General features: G+C 37.3%; 1 protein-coding gene across 6 annotated transcripts in view; it reads right to left on the bottom strand.

Moving 5' to 3' along the window:
* Positions 1 to 20,241, bottom strand: part of UBR3 (ubiquitin protein ligase E3 component n-recognin 3) — a 268,381-nt gene that overhangs the window by 44,351 nt on the left and 203,789 nt on the right. For all 6 annotated transcript variants that reach the window (XM_015110341.3, XM_015110343.3, XM_015110344.3 and 3 more), the window contains one exon: positions 11,671 to 11,774. In XM_015110341.3, the coding sequence (XP_014965827.1) occupies positions 11,671 to 11,774 (104 nt within the window). The remainder of the gene's footprint in view (positions 1 to 11,670; positions 11,775 to 20,241) is intronic.

Raw genomic sequence — 20,241 nt, 5'->3', positions numbered from 1 at the left:
TTAGGTGGTTTCCATATCTCGGCTATTGTGATTAAAGCCACAATGAACATGGGAGTGGAGTGCAGATGTCTCTTTGAGATACTGATTTTACTTCCTTAGGATGTATACCCAGAAGTGGGACTACTGGATCATACAGTAGCTCTATTTTAGTTTTCTGAGGAACCTCCATACAGTTTCAGGATGCCCAGAACTAAGGAGGAACAATGAGTCAACAATCAGAATGAACTATATTAGAGACATATTTAGATGACAGAAATTATAGGATTTGGTAGACCTTTGGAGGTAGAGGGTGATGGTGGTATCTCATAGATGGTAGCAGCATTGACTAAAATGTAAAACAGAGGATGAGAGCAGGCTTGGATAGGTAGAAAATTAACATTATATATCCTGAGTTTGAGGCATGTCTAAAAATTCAAGTCTGGAACTCACTGGGGAGTTGTAGTCTAAAGCTAGAGATTTGAATCATCAGATCATAGGTATAGTTAAAGCTATGGGAAAGAAGATAAAATCATGAAGGAAGGGGACAGGAGATAAAAAACAATTAATTTAAAAAGAGCCTGAAAATGAGTCAGTAGAAGAACCAGGAAAGAACCATCGAAGTCAAGAAAAGTATTCCATCAATAATTAAATATTTTAATAAGTGACAGACATTACAGAATTTGTCTATTAAGCACACAAACAAAAACATCCTAACCAGAAAGTCATTTATATAGTGTAGAAACACCACTCACATACAGCTTCTTCTTAAATTATACATACATATATTTTTTTCTTTCACTAAAAAGAAGTGATGTGGCCAGACGCAGTGGTGGCTCACACCTGTAATCCCAGCATTTTGGGGGCTGAGGTGGGTGAATCACCTGAGGTCAGGAGTTTGAGACCAGCCTGGCCAACATGGTGAAACCTCGTCTCAACTAAAAATACAAAAACTTAGTTGGGCGTGGTGGCGGGTGCCTATAATCCCAGCTACTTGGAAGGCTGAGGCAGGAAAATCGCTTGAACCCAAGAGGTGGAGTTTGCAGTGAGCCAATAATGGTGCCATTGCACTTTAGCCTGGGCAACAAGAGCGAAATTCTGTCTCAATAAATAAATAAATAAATAAATAAATAAATAAAATAGAAGTAATGTACTAAAAGAAATGATAGCCACTAGTTTTAGCCTTTCATCATAGAAAAGTACTAATTTCTAGTTTAGTCCATTTGTCTGTCTTGATTATCATCATTTAAAAAAATACAGTCAGCTCTTTGTACCTGTGGTTTCCTCATCCATGGATTCAACCAGTCATGGATCAAAAGTATTTGGGAAAAAAAAATAGATGGTTGTGTCTGTACTGAACATGTACAAATTTTGGCCTTCTCATTATGCTCTAAAAAATACAGTATAGCAACTATTTAACATTTGTATTGTACTAAGTAATCTAGAGATGATTTAAAGTATATGAGAATATATGTGTAGTTTATATACAAATACTATACCATTTTATGTAAGGGACTTGAGCATCTGTGGATTTTGGTATTGGCAGGGGCTCGTGGAACCAATATCCCATGGATACCAATGGATGACTGTTAACTGGCAATTTAAAGTCAAAGCTTAAGTTCTCACATTCACTTGTTCATTTAACGAATATTTATTTATTGAATGCTTGCCATGTGTAATACCAACATCTTTCAGGGACCAAGAATAAACAAAGAATCTCTCACATGAGATTTATATTAGGTCAACAGACTGCTAACTACCAACATTAAAACAGAAAACAAAGTCCTTCAAATACAATTATCAAAATTTAAAAAGAAGAAAAAAGGACTGGACATCTAATCTAAATCAATGTGTTTAAAAATTACAATAACAACAAAAAAAACACTATCAAAATACCTGAGGATGAACAAAGGAAGATCGATACTTACTTGAAATGCCTTAAAAGCAAACTATCTGTAGTTTCTTTTAAGACAAGGTAGAGTGTATCTAAAATAACAAATCCCTAGGGGAAGAGCACACAAGTAAACAGGACATGATCTGAAGAAGGTATCAGACATTTTATTCTGTTTCTATCACCATGATAATTTTTTTATAAAAATATATACTATTCCACTGCTTTAATAAAGCACTTTGCATATACCACATGCAGACATCCAATCTTCTTAGTCTTACCTTTTATGATTTGGAGTTACTAACTACATGTGCTCTGACCCTCTCCAAAAAGAAAAATCAATCTGTGATGTGTTTTTCTGTGTGATAAACTCAAGTCTATTTTCTCTTTGATGAGTGAAGAATCTACACAGTTTAATAAAACTTCATTTGCCGTAGTCAACATAGAACCAAGAGAAGATACCAAGTCCGTCTAACAACTAATAGGGCAGTAAATGCTGGTCCTTTGGGTATACTTCAGGCAATTGAATTTGGGGTCCAGTAAACTGCCAACATTCTCAAAAAACATTATACAGAAGTGATCACAATGTAAGTGGTAAAGATTCAAATGAAAGTAATAGCTTTCTTGAATTTTAAAGTGGAAAAGAAGCAATTTGCCATAAAATAAGACTATTGTATTTTTAACACACCCACTGCATCCCCAAAGCATTTACTGAACATATGATGTACCAAGTGGGCATTGGGGATATACACAAGATGGTGCTGCTAGTCTTGGAGGAACTGACAGTCTGGAGAAGGAGACAGTAAAGAAAATCAGGCAAGTCAGACAAGTATCAAAATAGAATCACAGAGAAGTTATGGCAATGAGAAGAAGGATATCCAATAGAAAGGCTTCTACGAAAGGGCAACATAAGGTAAAGGACCATCATGAGTTATTAAGTAAAGAATGGAGAAATGGCAAACACTTAAAGATGCTCACAATTCTCCTATCTTGAAAACAAAAAAATAACCCCTTTGAAATAGTAATCCCCCTCTTATCCTCAGGAGATACACTCCAAGACCCCAGGGATGTCTGAAACTGCAGATAGTTCTGAACCCTACATCTGCAGTACTATGTAACAAGATGGGTTTGAACTGTGCAGGGATTTTCTTCCACTTCTGCCACCCCTGAGACAGCAAGACCAACCCTTCCTCTTCCTCAGCCTATTCAACATGAAGATGACAAGGATGAATATTTTTATGATGATCCACTTCCATTTAATGAATAGTAAATACATTTTCTCTTTCTCATGATTTTCTTAATGTTTTCTCTAGCCTTATTGCGAGAATAAAGTACATAATACATATACAAATTATGTGTTAATTGTGTTATGGTAAGGCTTCTGGTCAACAATAGGCTATTAGTAGTTAAGTTTTTGGGAAGTCGAAAAATACGTGCAGTGGATTCAATTGCATGTTGGAGCAGGGTGGGAAGTGAAGAAGTAAAGGGGGACTGCACCCTTAGCCTCTGTGTTGTTCAAGGGTCAACTGTACAGATATACCTATGATAAAATTTAATTTATAAATTAGACACAATAAGACATTAACAACAATAATAAAATAGAACAATTACAATATTATAATAAAAATTATGAAAATGTGATCTCTCAAAATTATTTACTGTACTATGGCCATAACTTTTGCTGTTTAAAGTGTGATTGTGAAACTAGCACAATTTTTTTTCCTTCTTCATAATTTCATGGATAGAAGGTTCATTCGTACCAAAGACCTTAGTAACCTCAGCATACAATTTTTTTCCTTTCCTTATTAAGTCAGGAATTTTCACCTTTTCACTTAAAAGAAAGAAATTTAGTTTCTCTTTGGTGTATCCAAATTGCCAGTGTCAACTGAAGAATCACAAGGTTTACAAATTTGGAAAGGAGGGCTTTATTTCTCAAAAAGTTTGTATCCTGTAGGCTAGCCATCAGCAAGCTGGGAATCACAGCCTGTAGGATAAGCCAAGAGCAAGTCCTTTGAGGGAGGTCAGGAATTTATGCTAAACAGGGTGGCCTGGTGTTCATATTCAATAAGCTGTAGGAAGAGTCATGAGTATTTATGAAAGGAGAAACATGCACATGCGCAATTTAGCTTCATGCCTCTTCATGGGTTGCCTGTTCAAAAAATGGAGGCAGCAGCATGATGCCAGGGTGGAGGTTTCGGCCCTCTGACATTAGAAGGTAGAGTAGAAGACACAAAAACCCTCACTGAACTTCCTCCATGAGTTGGCCAAAACTAGTCTAGAGATGCTGGTCAGCTTTGGGGAAGGGATGTATTGTGAAACTGCAAAGAGGGAGAGGGGAGTTCGGTTGCAACCCCAGATGATTAGCTAAATGTGATTAAAGAATGATACGATGATCCTAAAGAATGTTGTTCACACCTCAGTGTGCCCCTCCCTTATCAACCTTTAACCTGAATTATTTTCTTTTTTTTTTTTGAGACGGAGTCTCGCTCTGTCACCCAGGCTGGAGTGCAGTGGCGCGATCTCGGCTCATTGCAAGCTCCACCTCCCGGATTCACGCCATTCTCCTGCCTCAGCCTCCCGAGCAGCTGGGACTACAGGCGTCCGCCACCAAGCCCAGCTAATTTTTTGTATTTTTAGTAGAGACGGGGTTTCCCCATGTTGGCCAGGATGGTCTCGATCTCCTGACCTCGTGATCCGCCCGCCTTGGCCTCTCAAAGTGCTGAGATTACAGGCCTGAACCACCGCGCCCGGCCAACCTGAATTATTTTCTAAGGAGTAAGCAGAAACCAGCTCTAGAAAACAAGAAACAAAAGATCATTCTTTAATCACATCTGCTCAGTTGGGGAGCTTAAGATTTTATTTTTATTTCTCACCACCATCACTAGTCTTCTGCTTTGGGGCCATTATTAAGTAAAATAAGAGTTACTTGAACACAAGCACTGTGATACCACGACAGTTGTTCTGACAGCCCAGATGGATACTAAATGACTAATGGGTGGGTAGCATCTACAGAGTGGATATGCTGGGCAAATAGATGACTTCACTTCCCAGGAAGAAACGAACAAGACAGCACAAGATTTCAGTGTACTACTCAGAATGGCACGCAACTTAAAATATATAAATTGTTTATTTCTGGAATTTTCCATTTACTCTTTTTGGACCAAAGTTGACCACTGGTAACAAAAACCACAGAAAGTGCAACTATGGGTAAGGGGGGACTGCTGTACATCATGTATGGCTTCTGTTCTCCTCCATTCGCTCTTAGAAGATCTCTCTCTTCACTGTCTCAATTATCTCACTTCTCATTTCTCATCCCACTGTAATCTGCTGATCCTACAAAATATATTTGTCTATGGCCAGGAGTCTCCAGGATAATATATAAGTAATTAAATTTCAGGGGTCAAAATCCTTTTGAAAATCTGGTAAGAGCTGTGAAACTACTCAGAAAAAAAATGCACATATATGTACAATTTTTTTCCTTACCATTTTAGGAGACTGATGGATTTCCTGAATCCTATTAATGAACTCTGGAACCACATACTAAAAAGCCTTGGTCTTAGGCCAGCACAGTGGCTCATGCCTGTAATTCCAGCACTTTGGGAGGCCAAGGCAGGTGGATTCCTTGAGCCCAGAGTTCGAGACCAGCCTGGGCAACAGAGTGAGACCCCCTCCATCTCTACAAAAAATAAAATTAGCCAAACGTGGTAGTGTGCGCCTGTGGTCCCAACTACACGGACTCTGAGGCAGGAGGATTGCTTGAGCCCAGGAGGTCAAGGCTGCAGTGAGTTATGACTGCACCACTGTACTCCAGCCTGGGCAACAGAACAAGACCCTGTGCCTCCCCAAAATAGAAAAAAAAAATAAAGCTTTGGTTTGAAGAAGCTATCAAAGACTGTTGGGGTTATATCAATAGGATACAAGCCAACCTGAGGTGTTTAAACAGTTATTATTTTACTATGGAACTGAAGGATGCTAAATATATTAAAATCCAAGAATTCATAATACTGGAAAAAAAGAAATCACCTTTGGAGAACACACACACAAAAAGTCATTTTTCTGAAAACTGGTAAAAAAAAATCAAGCATTTAACCTGCCTTTCCTGTATCAACTTTACCAATGTATAAACAAATAGGAAAAATAAATAGGAAAAAATTTTATTTTATGAATTCCACTTAACAAATGAAATAATTAAGGAATAAATCTAGAGAATAATCAATAGCTTCTACTGTCACATAAAGAGAAACAACTGGAAATTATATCTCCTGACAAAAATATTAAACACTATCCATGAAGTATTTTTGCAAAAAGAAATACGAAACTGATTCCATCTAAATCTATCTGCCAGTTTGTAGGACACACACAGGGACAGAAGATCATGTTATTAAATGATGTTATTGGGGGTACAATTAGCAAAATAGAGACTATGGGAAGTTCTGAAGGAAAAAAGACCCAGATTTTTCAACAAATAAAATGCAAGGAGGTAGGAGGAAGGAAGCAACCACAACAGATTTAAAAGAACTAAAAAAACCAAATCCAATGTATGGATCTTTTTTGGATCCTAAGTCAAATAAACCAAACATAAAAAAATCATTTACAGGCCTGGCGCAGTGGCTCATGCCTGTAGTCTCAGCACTTTAGGAGGCTGAGGCAGGTGGATCACAAGGTCAGGAGATTGAGACCAGTCTGGCCAACATGGTGAAACCCTGTCTCTACTAAAAATACAAAACTTAGCCAGGTGTGGTGGTGGGTGCCTGTAATCCCAGCTACTCCAGAGGCTGAGGCAGAAGAATTGCTTGAACCCAGGAGGCACAGGTTGCAGTGAGCTAAGATAGTGCCACTGCACTCCAGCCTAGGCGACAGAGAGAGACTGTCTCAAAAAAAAAAAAATCATTTACAAGGAGCAACTATGGAAATTTGAACACTGATGGGATAGTTACTGATATTTAGGCATAACCATTCATTTTTAATTGTGTTCACAATATTTTCTTTTATTATTTTAAGAATCCTTATCTTTTAGAGATATATACTGAAGACTATATAGATAAAATGATATGCGGTCTGGAATTTGCTTCAGAATAACCACAGGTGGGAGGGAGTAGGGAATAAGTCAGGGTATAAATAAAACAAGACTGGTCATGAGTTGACATGGGGGTTCATGAAACTCTGCTCTTTACTGTTATGTACGCTTGTAAATAAATAGTTTTTTAAGCCCTTGATTTATAACAAAGCAAAACTGAGATACTTTTTCTTCAAGTCAATGGAAAATAATAAGCAGCATTCAAGCTCTCTTCTGTGAGCCCTGCTTATGGGATCTTGGAAGCAGGGGTATTCTATAATCACTGGTCCCAGATGCTCTACAGAATCTTGGAGTCTGTATTCTAGAAAGCATGGGTAAGAACAGATTTGTGAAGCTCCTCAAGAACAGCAACATGATCCGAACCTGGGTAACTGACCCTCCCTGACGGTTTCATTGTCTCCCCACTCAAATCTCATCTTGAATTGTAACTCCCATAATTCCCCCATGTTGTGGGAGGGATCCAGTGGGAGATAACTGAATCATGGGGGTGGTTCCCCCATACTGTTCTCGTGGTAGTGAATGAGTCTCATGAGATGTGATGGTTTCATGTGGGGAAACCCCTTTCACTTGGCTATCATTCTCTTCTCTTGTTGCCACCATGTGAAACGTGCCTTTTGCCTTCTGCCATGATTGTGAGACCTCCCAGTTATATGGAACTGTGAGTCCATTAAACCTCTTTCTTTTGTAAATTGCCCAGTCTCAGGTATGTCTTTATTAATCAGCATGAAAATGAACTAATACACTCCCTATAAAGGATGATGATTTTATGTCTCAAACCCTGGAGGCTCAAAAATAAGAAAGAATTTTAGCCTGAGAGATAATAATTGTAAATTTTGTGTGAATCGTCTAAGAGGGCTTCTTAAAAAAGGTGAAGTTCCTCTCTTAACTCTCATCCTGCTGCCTTAAACTAGACTGTGATGCCTGGAACTCTTAGCAGCTACCTTGGCACAGGGAGATGAGAGCCATACCATAAAGAATCTGGTGCTGTGAAGTAGAAGCGTCTGGCCTGCCTACTTTCATACTTCTACATGAAAGAAAAACAAGCAGTATCTTATTTAAGCTACTGTGTTAATTTGGTTTCTTCTCTACATTATATAGCTAAATCTGATCCTAAGTTATAAATCTTCTTTCCCCTTGTACATAAAGAACTAAATATGAATACCTGAAAACAGTGATGTCAGAAGTTACTTCCGAGTTTATTCTTTAGAGACCAGTGATGTGATGAGTATTATGAAACATAAGATACAAGGACATAAGAGATCAAAGAAAAAACTTGTCTTTAATATATTTAATTTGAGCTTCTGATGAGATAATTGGCTAAAAAGGTCTTTTAACCCGGAAACAATGCTAAGCATTAAAAAATTTAAGAGGTATATAGGTAGGTTTATGCATCCATCTATTTTTCAGATAAAACCATGGGAAGCATTTAACATTCTAGTAAGTCTATACAGTAAAATTTTCCTTTGCTTTTCTCTTCTAATAACAACCAATAACTTAAACAGTTATACAAATACACATTCTTACAATAAAAATAGTTCATAATAAAAACACTGTCACAATAAAGACTACTATTAACTCTTACATCAAAAGGGAGTGGAAAAGAAAAATTTATATTAATAACTCTATCTCCCCAACTCTCCACCTCCCCTCAAAAAAAACCTGTCTGTGGAAAATATAATTAAGCTCTGAACTTCCTAGCAATTAAAGGCCTCTATCCAGTTCTCAAACTGTGAAAAACTAAAAAAATTAATAAGTAATGGCATTTTTTGTCTGACCCTAAATTCTAAGAGGAATTCATCACCACAATGACAGCTAGCAAAATATTATACAATGTGTTTGACAGCGGTATAATCCAATCTCAAGATAATCTGATCTTGAATTAGTGTAAAATTTTAAGAAATAATATAAAGCACAAGTTTTAAAAGCAATTCTAACTACAGGTAAATTTAATGACTGCTAAATACCTAGCTATTTGGTTCCCTAAGCACAAAGTCCATGTTTTAGTCATCTTTGTGTATCCAGCACTTGGCAAAGAAGCATAGCAACCTGGTAAACAGTAGGTACTTATTAAGTATTTCTTGAACTGAATCAAGCAATGAAGTTATTAAATTTGCTTATTAAATTTGTCCACCAAGAAACTCTTCTTTAATGATATTACTTTAAGGCATGATTATTAACAATATTATACATTTTTATGTTGATGATTTCCTGAATTTATTAACCATTACTAAGGAGATCAATTTTCTTGACTCATTTTAGAACATAGTTTTTAGACTCTGTTTCTACTGAATTAAATTCACTAGGTTTGGTTAATTTCAGGTATTGCATCCTCTTTCAGCATGAACTTCGTCTTCTGTTGAAAGCCAGTGCCAACAATGACTTCTGACAAGGAGGATGATGCACCAGCTACAGCTCTCAGACACTGACACAACAGGTCCTTTACTCTTAACTAAAATATTTTTCTCTTTAGATTAAATATTAATATAGATTAAATACTGACATAGAGACAATCTTCTCTATGTCAAGTTTCCTTCCCTTTTACCTTTTCAGGTTTATGTAATAACTAAGCTTATAAGTAAAAGGTATATTTAAATAATATATTTAAATATTTTGAAGATATAATAAAGTAATTTTTTTAATATTTCAAAATGTAATACTACTAATATAATTAGAAAAGCACAATCAGGAGTAAACCAGCATGATCCAAGGCAACTGTTTCCCTAGAATAAGAAAAACTAACCAAAGTGACACAAAAAGCCTAAAGAATTTGAAACTAATTTTACAAGGAGATTAATTTTAATGAGACTATTTAACAGGTTTTTAAGCTCTATAAACACAAATGATTATATTAGCAGACACAGCCTAACCCTCCAAAAAAGTAACATTCAAAAGTATCTGAACTTTTGCAGTTAAATATATAATTACCTCAAGAAGTTAAACAGAATTACCATATGATCCAGCAATTCCACTTCTAGCTATACATCCCCCAAAAAAGAAAAAAACGTGTTCAAAAACTTTTTTTTTTTTTGAGACAGAGTCTCATTCTGTCACCCAGGCTACAGTGCAGTGTCGTGATCTCAGCTCACTGTAACCTCCACCTCCCGGGCTCAAGTGGTTCTTGTGCCTCAGCCTCCTGAATAGCTGGGATTACAGGTGTGTGCCACCATGCCAGGCTAATTTTTGTATTTTTAGTAGAGAAGGGGTTTCACCATATTAGCCAGGCTGGTCATGAGCTCCTGGCCTCAAGTGATCCATCACACCTGGCCTCAAACAAAAACTTCTATATCAATGTTCATGGCAGCACTATTCACAATAGCCAAAAGGCGGTAATAACCCAACTGATCCATCAGTTGTGTTGGTAATAATCCATCAACTGACAAATGGATAAACAATGTTGTATATCCATACAATGGAATATTACCAAGCCATCGAGATAAATGAAGTAATAATGCATGCTATAACGTGGATAAACCTTGAAAACATGCTAAGTGAAAGAAGCCAGACACAAAATGCAATGTAATGTATAATTTCATTAATATGAAATATCCTGTATAGGCAAATCCATGAAGACAGGAAATCAGATTAGTGGTTTCCAGGGGTTGGGAGAAGGAGAAAACAAGAAGGTGACTGCTTAACAGGCATAGAGTTTCCTTTGGGGCTGATGAAAATGTTCTGGAACTAAATAATGGTGATGATCACACAATACTATGACAGTACTAAATGGCACTTCAGTTGTACACTTTAAATTGTTTAAATAGTAAGTTTTATTTTATGTGAATTTCATGATTAAAAATATTAATTGAAGCTCACAGCGCTAGTATATTATGCTTGTTTATTAATCATATTGTTTTACAGAATGTCATAATTTGCATGAAATATCATAATTTGCCTATATATTTTTAAATGATTATTTCACACCCTTAGGTAAAAAGATTTATCAAAGATCAAGCTGGAGTTTGTATAAACAATGTCATCCCTAGGAACAAGAACTTTATACACCCATAGATGTTCATTCTACTGATAAAAACTTGTTTTCTAATATACAAGATGTTAATTATCTGATAGACTATTTAAAATGTTGTCTTCAAGTGAAAGCTACAAAGACCAAGAAGCAATAATTAAAATGTTGCTAACATAATACTGATGCTGTTAACATAATAATGTTATGATATTAACACTAAAAATGATGAGACTATGTTTTTAATAACTCTACAATTACTACTATATCAAAATATGTACACATATAGATAAAGGCACTAAGGCTGAGTTTGCTCTGTTTTTCAAATTTTCATTTGTATCATCACTTCAATATTTTAAGCCATTTTCAGAGTGTTTTCCCCACATCTTTACCTCTTAGTGACTAAAAAGCTGAAAAGAACAGACCCATAAGAATTTTAAAAAACACTTTTTCATTGTCATTTTTTTAGATATGATTACTATTTGCTAATAACAGAAAAAACAACATCTGTTATTACCACAAAAAATATCCATCAGACTTACTGCTATATTTACTTCTCTTTCTCTTTCTGGACAACATCTCACTATATTAATAGCTCAGGCTGGTCTCGAGCTGCTGGGCTCAAGCAATCCACCCATGGGCCTCAGTCTCCCAAAGTGCTGGGGTTACAAGCATGAGCCACCACACCTAGCCTATTTGTCTCTATACTCTCTAGAATATACAAAATACATAGTATATAATCAAAGAATCTGAATTACAAAGACATACCTTTGCGTAAGGGTTGTGGCATCATTAAGATTTGGATGAGCAAAAGGGATGTTACATCATGATAAAGAATTGGAACCTCAGGCTGTTGTTCTTCATATCCCAGCCTAAAAGAAAAACGTAGTCACTTTAGATAGTATTGTATATCTTCTCTTTCTAATTTATTTTATATGTCACATATATATCTATGGAACAGAAATAAAAACTGCAATCAATAAAGAAGAAATCTAAAAAAAAAAACCTTAGGACTCATATTTTTGCAAAAAAATTATATTTTAGACTCATATTCTCTTGACTCTAATATAAAGAAAATGCACAGAAAATATGTTATCGAAGTAAACAATTAGGGTACATTAATTTGATTATGAGTCTTTCTGATCTCAGATTACAGATAGTAAAGCATTAAATACAGAATGAAAGAATTAGTTTCACTACAAATGGAGTGGCTTACAGGATACTTATCACAAACGAATAAGGAAGTTTTCACATCATTAAAAAAAGATAGGTACAGTTCCCAAATCGATTCCTGTTGAAAAGGTATGGTTAACTGCTCTTATTAAAATGTTTCAGCCGGGCACAGTGGCTCGTGCCTGTAATCCCAGCACTTTGTGAGGCTGAGGCTGAGGCAGGTGGATCACTTGAGCTCAGAAGTTTGAGACTAGATTGACAACATGGTGAAAACCTGCCTCTACAAAAAATATAAAAAATTAGCAGGGCTTGGTGGTGTGTGTCTACTTGGAAAGCTGAGGTGGGAGGACTGCTTGAATAGAGGAGGTCAAGTCTGCAATGGGCTGTGATTGTGCTGCTGCACTCCAGCCTGGATGAAAAAGGGAGACTCTGTCTCAAAATTAATAATAAAATAAAATGTTTCAACTTTGTAAGTAACAAAATTCAAATAAATCTTTAGCATTTGCAAAGTTTCAAAAGGAGATAACCAAAGCAGAACTTAAAATACACTATAAAAGGGCTGGATGTGGTATCTCATGCCTGTAATCCCAACAGGCATGGGAGGCTGAGGTGGGAGGATCACTTGAGATCAGGAGTTCAAGACCCAACTGGGCAACATAGTGAGACCCCGTCTCTACAAAAAAATAAATTTTAAAAAGTACACCATAAAAGATAAAGTAGCAAACCTTAGGAATGTGCAGTACTATGAAAAACAGACTATACTATAAAGCAGAGCTTATTCTAAAAGAATTTTTTAAATGCCTTTAGAAGGTTAATTTTTTGACTACAGGTTTAATTTTTAATGACAGAGAACAAAAGTAAATCTTAAGCTCCAGAAGTGACTAAATTCTGAAGCTACACTTTAGACTTGGGATGAACAAAATTGTTCAACTCTTTTATTGGGCTCGATTGTTTAGCAAATATTTACTGATTACTTACTACACATTAGGCACTAAACACATTGGTGAGTAAATCAACCCCTGCTGCTAAGAAACTTTTAGCTGACAGAGGAAGACAGCTCTTCGAATTTCTCCATTTTCTACAAATATCCCTTGCTATACTTGTTTTCCTCTCCGAAGGTAACCCTTCATTAATGCTACGAATCCTGATACTGTCTTTCAAGTTTCTCTAACCTCTCTGCAAGGCCAAGGTTTAAAAAACAAAAAAAAAAATGTGTAGGGGTCACACCATTTCTATTATTCAACTTCCCCACAGAAATAGTTTCACATGATCAATGATGATATCCTAATTACAAAATTTAGTGGACATTTTAAATCCTTATCTTACTGACCCTTGACTTGACTTTAGATACAGTTGAATATTCTGCCTGGAAAATTTTCTTGGCTTTTGTGAAACACTGTCCCAAGTTCCCTTCTGTCTCTCTGATTACTCCACTTTAGTCTTCTTCACAGGTTCATCTTCTCTAACAAAAAATACTGTTATTCCTCAAGATTCCAATTCTCCCTTTCTTTTCTCACTAAGGACTCTTTTTGAAAGACCTTCTAATCCACGATTTCAATTGCCAGCTATACAATGATGATTGTATGTCCAGCAATGACTCTCTCAAACTCTCTATCTGAATATCCATTACTTCCACTTGTAAATCTAACAGGCAGGCAGCTCAACAGGCCTGAAAGTGAATTCATAATCTCTCTCTATATGCACACTCCCACCCCAGTCACAACCACTCTACTAGGCTGGTGCCAAAGTAATTGCTGTTTCTGCCACTAAAAGCAATGCACCAATCTAATACTTTCCCCTCTATAATCTACGTACTGATGTGGCTTATTTCTTATATCCTCCTGCATTTACACAATGCCTGAAACATAACAATGCCTAAAACATGACAGTCCTCCAATAAAAGCATGATAAATAAATAATCTAGGAACTTGAGGACATCCCAAAGCCATCTTCTCTTACTCATCCCATATTTAATTGACACTAAGTCCTAATGACTCTATCTCTATTTCCTCTTTGCCACCCCTATGGCCATTGCCTTTAACTATTCAATATCCGCCAATTTTATGTTCCTCTAATTCATCCTTTATATCTTTAGTGCCTGGAAGAAGTTTCCACAGGAATGATATCTTGCTTATCATTATATCCCAATGCCTGGACTGAAACAGTTAATAAAACTAGCTGGATAAACAAATGAAATATTCATGGGAAAATGGATGGATGAATGAACAAATAAACAAGTGGTATATAATTTTAGATTATCAAACTGCTACATTAAATTTAACAGGTGTTTAAGGCCGGGCGCGGTGGCTCAAGCCTGTAATCCCAGCACTTTGGGAGGCCGAGACGGGCGGATCACGAGGTCAGGAGATCGAGACCATCCTGGCTGACACGGTGAAACCCCGTCTCTACTAAAAAATACAAAAAACTAGCCGGGCGAGGTGGCGGGTGCCTGTAGTCCCAGCTACTTGGGAGGCTGAGGCAGGAGAATGGCGTGAACCCGGGAGGCGGAGCTTGCAGTGAGCTGAGATCCGGCCACTGCACTCCAGCCTGGGTGGCAGAGCGAGACTCCGTCTCAAAACAAAAAATAAAAAAATAAATAAATAAATAAATTTAACAGGTGTTTAAAAGATTCTCACTGAAAATTAGAAGAAAGTTTATGGATCCATTTAAGCTAGCCCAATTTCACTCTTATGCAAAGATGTACTTTATTGCACAAAAATCAAAAAGGCTTGAGAACTTCTTGCATGATAACCTAAAGATCAACAAATTGCAGAGCTTTTAGGTACAAAAAAGAAAAGCATTCCCAAACAAAAAAATTAAATATAGTTGAATAGGGGTAGTATATACAACTGAAAAACTTACAGTGCTTAACAATTCTAGACTCTTATTTTACATTATATGCTAACAATTGCTTTCTACAATACAAGCAATCTTTCTCAAAATTAGAGGTGGATTCCTTTATGCTATTATTAATTTGCTTATTATTGTATGTGACTTTCCAACATTATTTAAAATCAGTCTGAACTGCCGTATGCAAGAATTATATACTACTAAGAATGCATAATTAACAAATGTTTCAGAACTGCAACATAATATGCATACAACAGAATAAAACAAAAAATGAATTAAAAGAATGGGAAATATTTCTAGTTGAAGAAACTGCATATTGTAAAGATAACTACCTTCCCAGATTAATTTATGAGTTTAAAATAATTATAATCAAAATTACAAGTGAGGCCAGATGCAGTGGCTCACACCTGTAATCCCAACACTTAGGGAGGCCAAGGTCAGAAGTTTGAGACCAATATGGTGAAACCCTGTCTCTACTAAAAATACAAGAATTAGCCAGCCGTGGCAGCGTGCGCCTGTGGTCCCAGCTATTTGGGAGACTGAGTCAGAAGAATTGCTTGAACCCGGGAGGTGGAGGTTGCAGTGAGCCAAGATCACGCCACTGCATTCCAGCCTGGGTAACAGAGCAAGACTCTGTCTCAAAAAAAAATTATAAGTGAGGGGAAGGGCTTAGAAAAGTTTCTAAAAACCTTCTGGAGAATAAATGAGAACAGCAAAGAAAAACTGGGAGTCAGAGTTTGGGGAAGAGAAACGAGAGGAACCTAACTCCACCAGATAATTAGACATAATAAATCACCTCAACAATAAACCAGCATGGTATTATCAGAGAAATAGGCTTGGAGCTCAATAGAACAAAGAAGAAAGCTCCTAATCAGGCCTATAATGTAGGAACACTTAATATTTCATAAGTAGGATATAAAATCACTAAAAAAACCTAGTTGGTTATTTGCAAATAAATTTTAGATCTTCACCTAACAATACAGGTGAGAATGAATTCCAAGTATATTCATACAGTTTTAAAAATCATCCCATGAGAAAACCCTAAAGTGAAAATATAGGTAGATATTGCAAATCCTAAGACCGGATTACACATTGTAATACTAGTTATAAAAGTATACATCAGCTCTTGGAAGAGATGGGCATTCTAAGTATGAAAGTAATAGGAAAAAATAAGAAATATAAAGTCTGACTGATCTGGCTACATGAAAATTTAAAACTTCAATGGGTCAAGAAAAGTAATTACAAAAGTAGAAGGCAAACATATTTTGGAAAATACTTCAACAACTATGACAAAATAAGATTTAATATTTTAAACCGTGAAGAATCATTCATATAATTTTAAACAATAAGATGCCAACAGAAAATGGACAGAGGTCCTAAATATATCATTTACAAAGAGTGTATACAAATAGCTAATAAATATAAAAATACTTAACTTTGCTAGAAATCAAATAAATTTCCATTATTTTAGGATCCCATTTTTAATCACTCATATTAGCCAAAAAATGTGTCAGTGATAATACTGTTTTTGGGTAAGTTTTTTTCCCCAGTAATAATCAGAAAAAATCCTGGCAGTTATTGGCTAAGATAAAAGTAGCCATTCTAAGGATGGAGAGAAAAAAGATCTTTCCTAGCACATCACTGACCCATAATTGGAATGAATGAATGGATTGATGCACCCCTCTGTAGAAAAGAGAACCAAAGACCACATGTACAAAATGAACCCGGGTCAACTTGTACCAGAATGCAAACATATGATAAAAGACTACTTGGCTCACGTCAAAAGTACAAAAGTCAGTCTCAAGTAAAAGGGATCAATTTGTATCAAAAAGAAGACTGAAATGGAGTGAAACACATCAAATATATAAAAATCCATGAGATCATAAAATACACAAAAAACCAAACTTATTGGTCACTATTGGAAGTTGATAGGGCATCCATTCCTTACTTTGAAAATTTATAAATCAGAAAAGAATCAAGTGTTCATCCTGCCAAACTATATTTCAGGGTCAAAAAATAGTTGATATGGTAAAGTTCTTTATAAAAACATTCCATCTAATCAGAAGAAAGATTTTTTTTAAATCACCATTTTGCAGCACCTAATGAAATAATGGATTTTAGCAAGATTATCAGGGGTCCTTAAAACCATTAGGTGAAAGACTAATGGGGCACTTTACAATGGAGGAATCTGACTAAAGCTACCTGAACCCACTGACTAATTGTGACGTAAAAAGAGAGACAACCAGCCATTATGTGCCTCCAATTCAATATTTCATCTGCATAAATATCAGTGGGATTCTTTAAAATATTTTCTCATGGTGGGGGATGGTCAGGGCATGCCCAAGATGGCCAAACAGGAACAGCTCCAGCCTCCAGCTCCCAGCGTGAGCAACACAGAAGAAAAGTGATTTCTGCATTTTCCACAGAGGTACCGGGTTCATCTCACTGGGGCATGTCAGACAGTTGGCGCCAGTCCACAGGTGCAGCCCAATCAGCAAGAGCTGAAGCAGGGCAAGGCATTGCCTCACCTGGGAAGCGCAAGGGAGAAGGCAATTCCTTTTCCTAGCCAAAGGAAATTGAGACACACAACACCTGGAAAATCGGGTAACTCCCACCCTAATACTGCACTTTACAAAGGATCTTAGCAAACGGCTCATCAGGAGACTATATCCCACACCTGGCCCGGAGGGTCCCACGCCCACGGAGCCTCCCTCATTGCTAGCACAGCAGTCTGAGATCTAACTGCAAGGCTGCAGCGAGGCTGGGGGAGGGGCACCCACCATTGCTGAAGCTTACGTAGGTAAACAAAGCCGCTGGGAAGCTCGAATTGGGTGGAGCCCACCACAGCTCAAGGAGGCCGACCTGCCTCTGTAGACCACCTCTGAGGACAGGGTATAGCTAAACAAAAAGCAGCAGAAACCTCGGCAGAGGTAAATGCCACGGTCTGACAGCTTTGAAGAGAGCAGTGGATCTCCCAGCACGGAGGTTGAGATCTAAGAACAGACAGACTGCCTGCTCAAGTGGATCCCTGACCCGTGAGTAGCCTAACTGGGAGACACCCCCCAGGTGCAGACCGACACCTCACACCTCACACAGCAGGGTACACCCCTGAGACAAAGCTTCCAGACCAAGAATCAGACAGCAACACTCGGTGTTCAGCAATATTCTATCTTCTGCAGTCTCTGCTGCTGATACCCAGGCAAACAGGGTCTGGAGTGGCCCTCAAGCAAACTCCAACAGACCTACAGCTGAGGGTCCTGACTGTTAGAAGGAAAACTAACAAACAGAAAGGACACCCACACCAAAACTCCATCAGTACGTCACCATCATCAAAGACAAAAGGCAGATAAAACCACAAAGATGGGGAAAAGCAGTGCAAAAAAGCTGGAAGTTCAAAAAATCAGAGCACATCTCCCCCTTCGAAGGAACGCAGCTCATCACCGGCAACAAAACAAAGCTGGATGGAGAATGACTTTGACAAGTTGAGAGAAGAAGGCTTCAGTCGATCAAACTTCTCAGAGCTAAAGGAGGAACTACGTAACCAGCACAAAGAAACTAAAAACCATGAAAAGAGAATGGATGAATGGATAACTAGAATAATCAATGCAGAGAAGACCTTAAAAGAACAGAGAGCGATGAAAACCATAACACGAGAACTACGTGACAAATGCACAAGCTTCAATAACTGACTAGATCAACTGGAAGAAACAGTATCAGCGACTGAAGATCAAATGAATGAAATGAAGCGAGAAGTGTAGAGAAAAAAGAGTAAAAAGAAATGAACAAAGCCTCCAAGAAATATGGGATTATGTGAAAAGACCAAATCTACGTCTGATTGGTGTGCCTGAAAGTGACGGGGAAAATGGAACCAAGTTGGAAAACACTCTGCAGGATATCATCCAGGAGAACTTCCCCAACCTAGTAAAGCAGGCCAACATTCATATTTAGGAAATACAGAGAACGCCACAAAGATACTCCTCGAGAAGAGCAACTCCAAGACAGATAACTGTCAGATTCACCAAAGTTGAAATGAAGGAAAAAATGTTAAGGGCAGCCAGAGAGAAAGGTCGGGTTACACACAAAGGGAAGCCCATCAGACTAACAGCAGATCTCTCGGCAGAAACTCTCTAAGACAGAAGACAGTGGGGGCCAATATTCAACATTCTTAAAGAAAAGAATTTTCAACCCAGAATTTCATATCCAGGCAAACTAAGTTTCATAAGTGAAGGAGAAATAAAATCCTTTACAGACAAGAAAATGCTTAGAGATTTTGTCATCACCAGGCCTGCCCTACAAGAGATCCTGAAGGAAGCACTAAACATGGAAAGGAACAACCGGTACCAGTCATTGCAAAAACATGTCAAAATGTAAAGTCCGTCGATGCTAGGAAGAAACTGCATCAACTAGCGAGCAACACAACCAGCTAATATCATAATGACAGGATCAAGCTCACACATAACAATATTAACCTTAAATGTAAATGGACTAAATGGTCCAATTAAAAGACACAGACTGGCAAGTTGGATAAAGAGTCAAGACCCATCAGTTTGCTATATTCAGGAGACCCATCTCACATGCAGAGATACACATAGGCTCAAAATAAAGGGATGGAGGAAGAGCTACCAAATGGAAAACAAAAAACAAAAGCAGGGGTTGCAATCCTAGTCTCTGATAAAACAGACTTTAAACCATCAAAGATCAAAAGAGACAAAACAAAGAAGGCCATTACATAATGGTAAAGGGATCAATTCATCAGGAACAGCTAACTATCCTCAATATATATGCACCCAATACAGGAGCACTCAGATTCATAAATCAAGTCCTTAGATACTTACAAAGAGACTTAGACTCCCATACAATAATAATGGGAGACTTTAAGACCCCACTGTCAACAATAGACAGAAAAATGAGACAGAAAGTTAACAAGGATATCCAGGAATTGAACTCAACTCTGCACCAAGGGGACCTAATAGACATCTACAGAACTCTCCACCCCAAATCAACAGAGTATACATTCTTCTCAGCACCACATCACACTTATTCCAAAATCGACCACATAGTTGGAAGTAAAGCACTCCTCAGCAAATGTACAAGAACAGAAATTATAACAAACTGTCTCTCAGACCACAGTGCAATCAAACTAGAACTCAGGACTAAGAAACTCAATCAAACCCGCTCAACTACATGGAAACTGAACAACGTGCTCCTGAATGACTACTGGGTACACAACGAAATGAAGGCAGCAATAAAGATGTTCTTTGAAACCAATGAGAACAAAGATACATCATACCAGAATCTCTGGGACACATTTAAAGC

The sequence above is a fragment of the Macaca mulatta genome, chromosome 12 (assembly GCF_049350105.2).
Source record: "Macaca mulatta isolate MMU2019108-1 chromosome 12, T2T-MMU8v2.0, whole genome shotgun sequence".
NCBI classification, from domain to species: domain Eukaryota; kingdom Metazoa; phylum Chordata; class Mammalia; order Primates; family Cercopithecidae; genus Macaca; species Macaca mulatta.
Note: the sequence above shows the minus strand (reverse complement) of the source record. Positions and strands in the feature narration are given on the sequence as shown.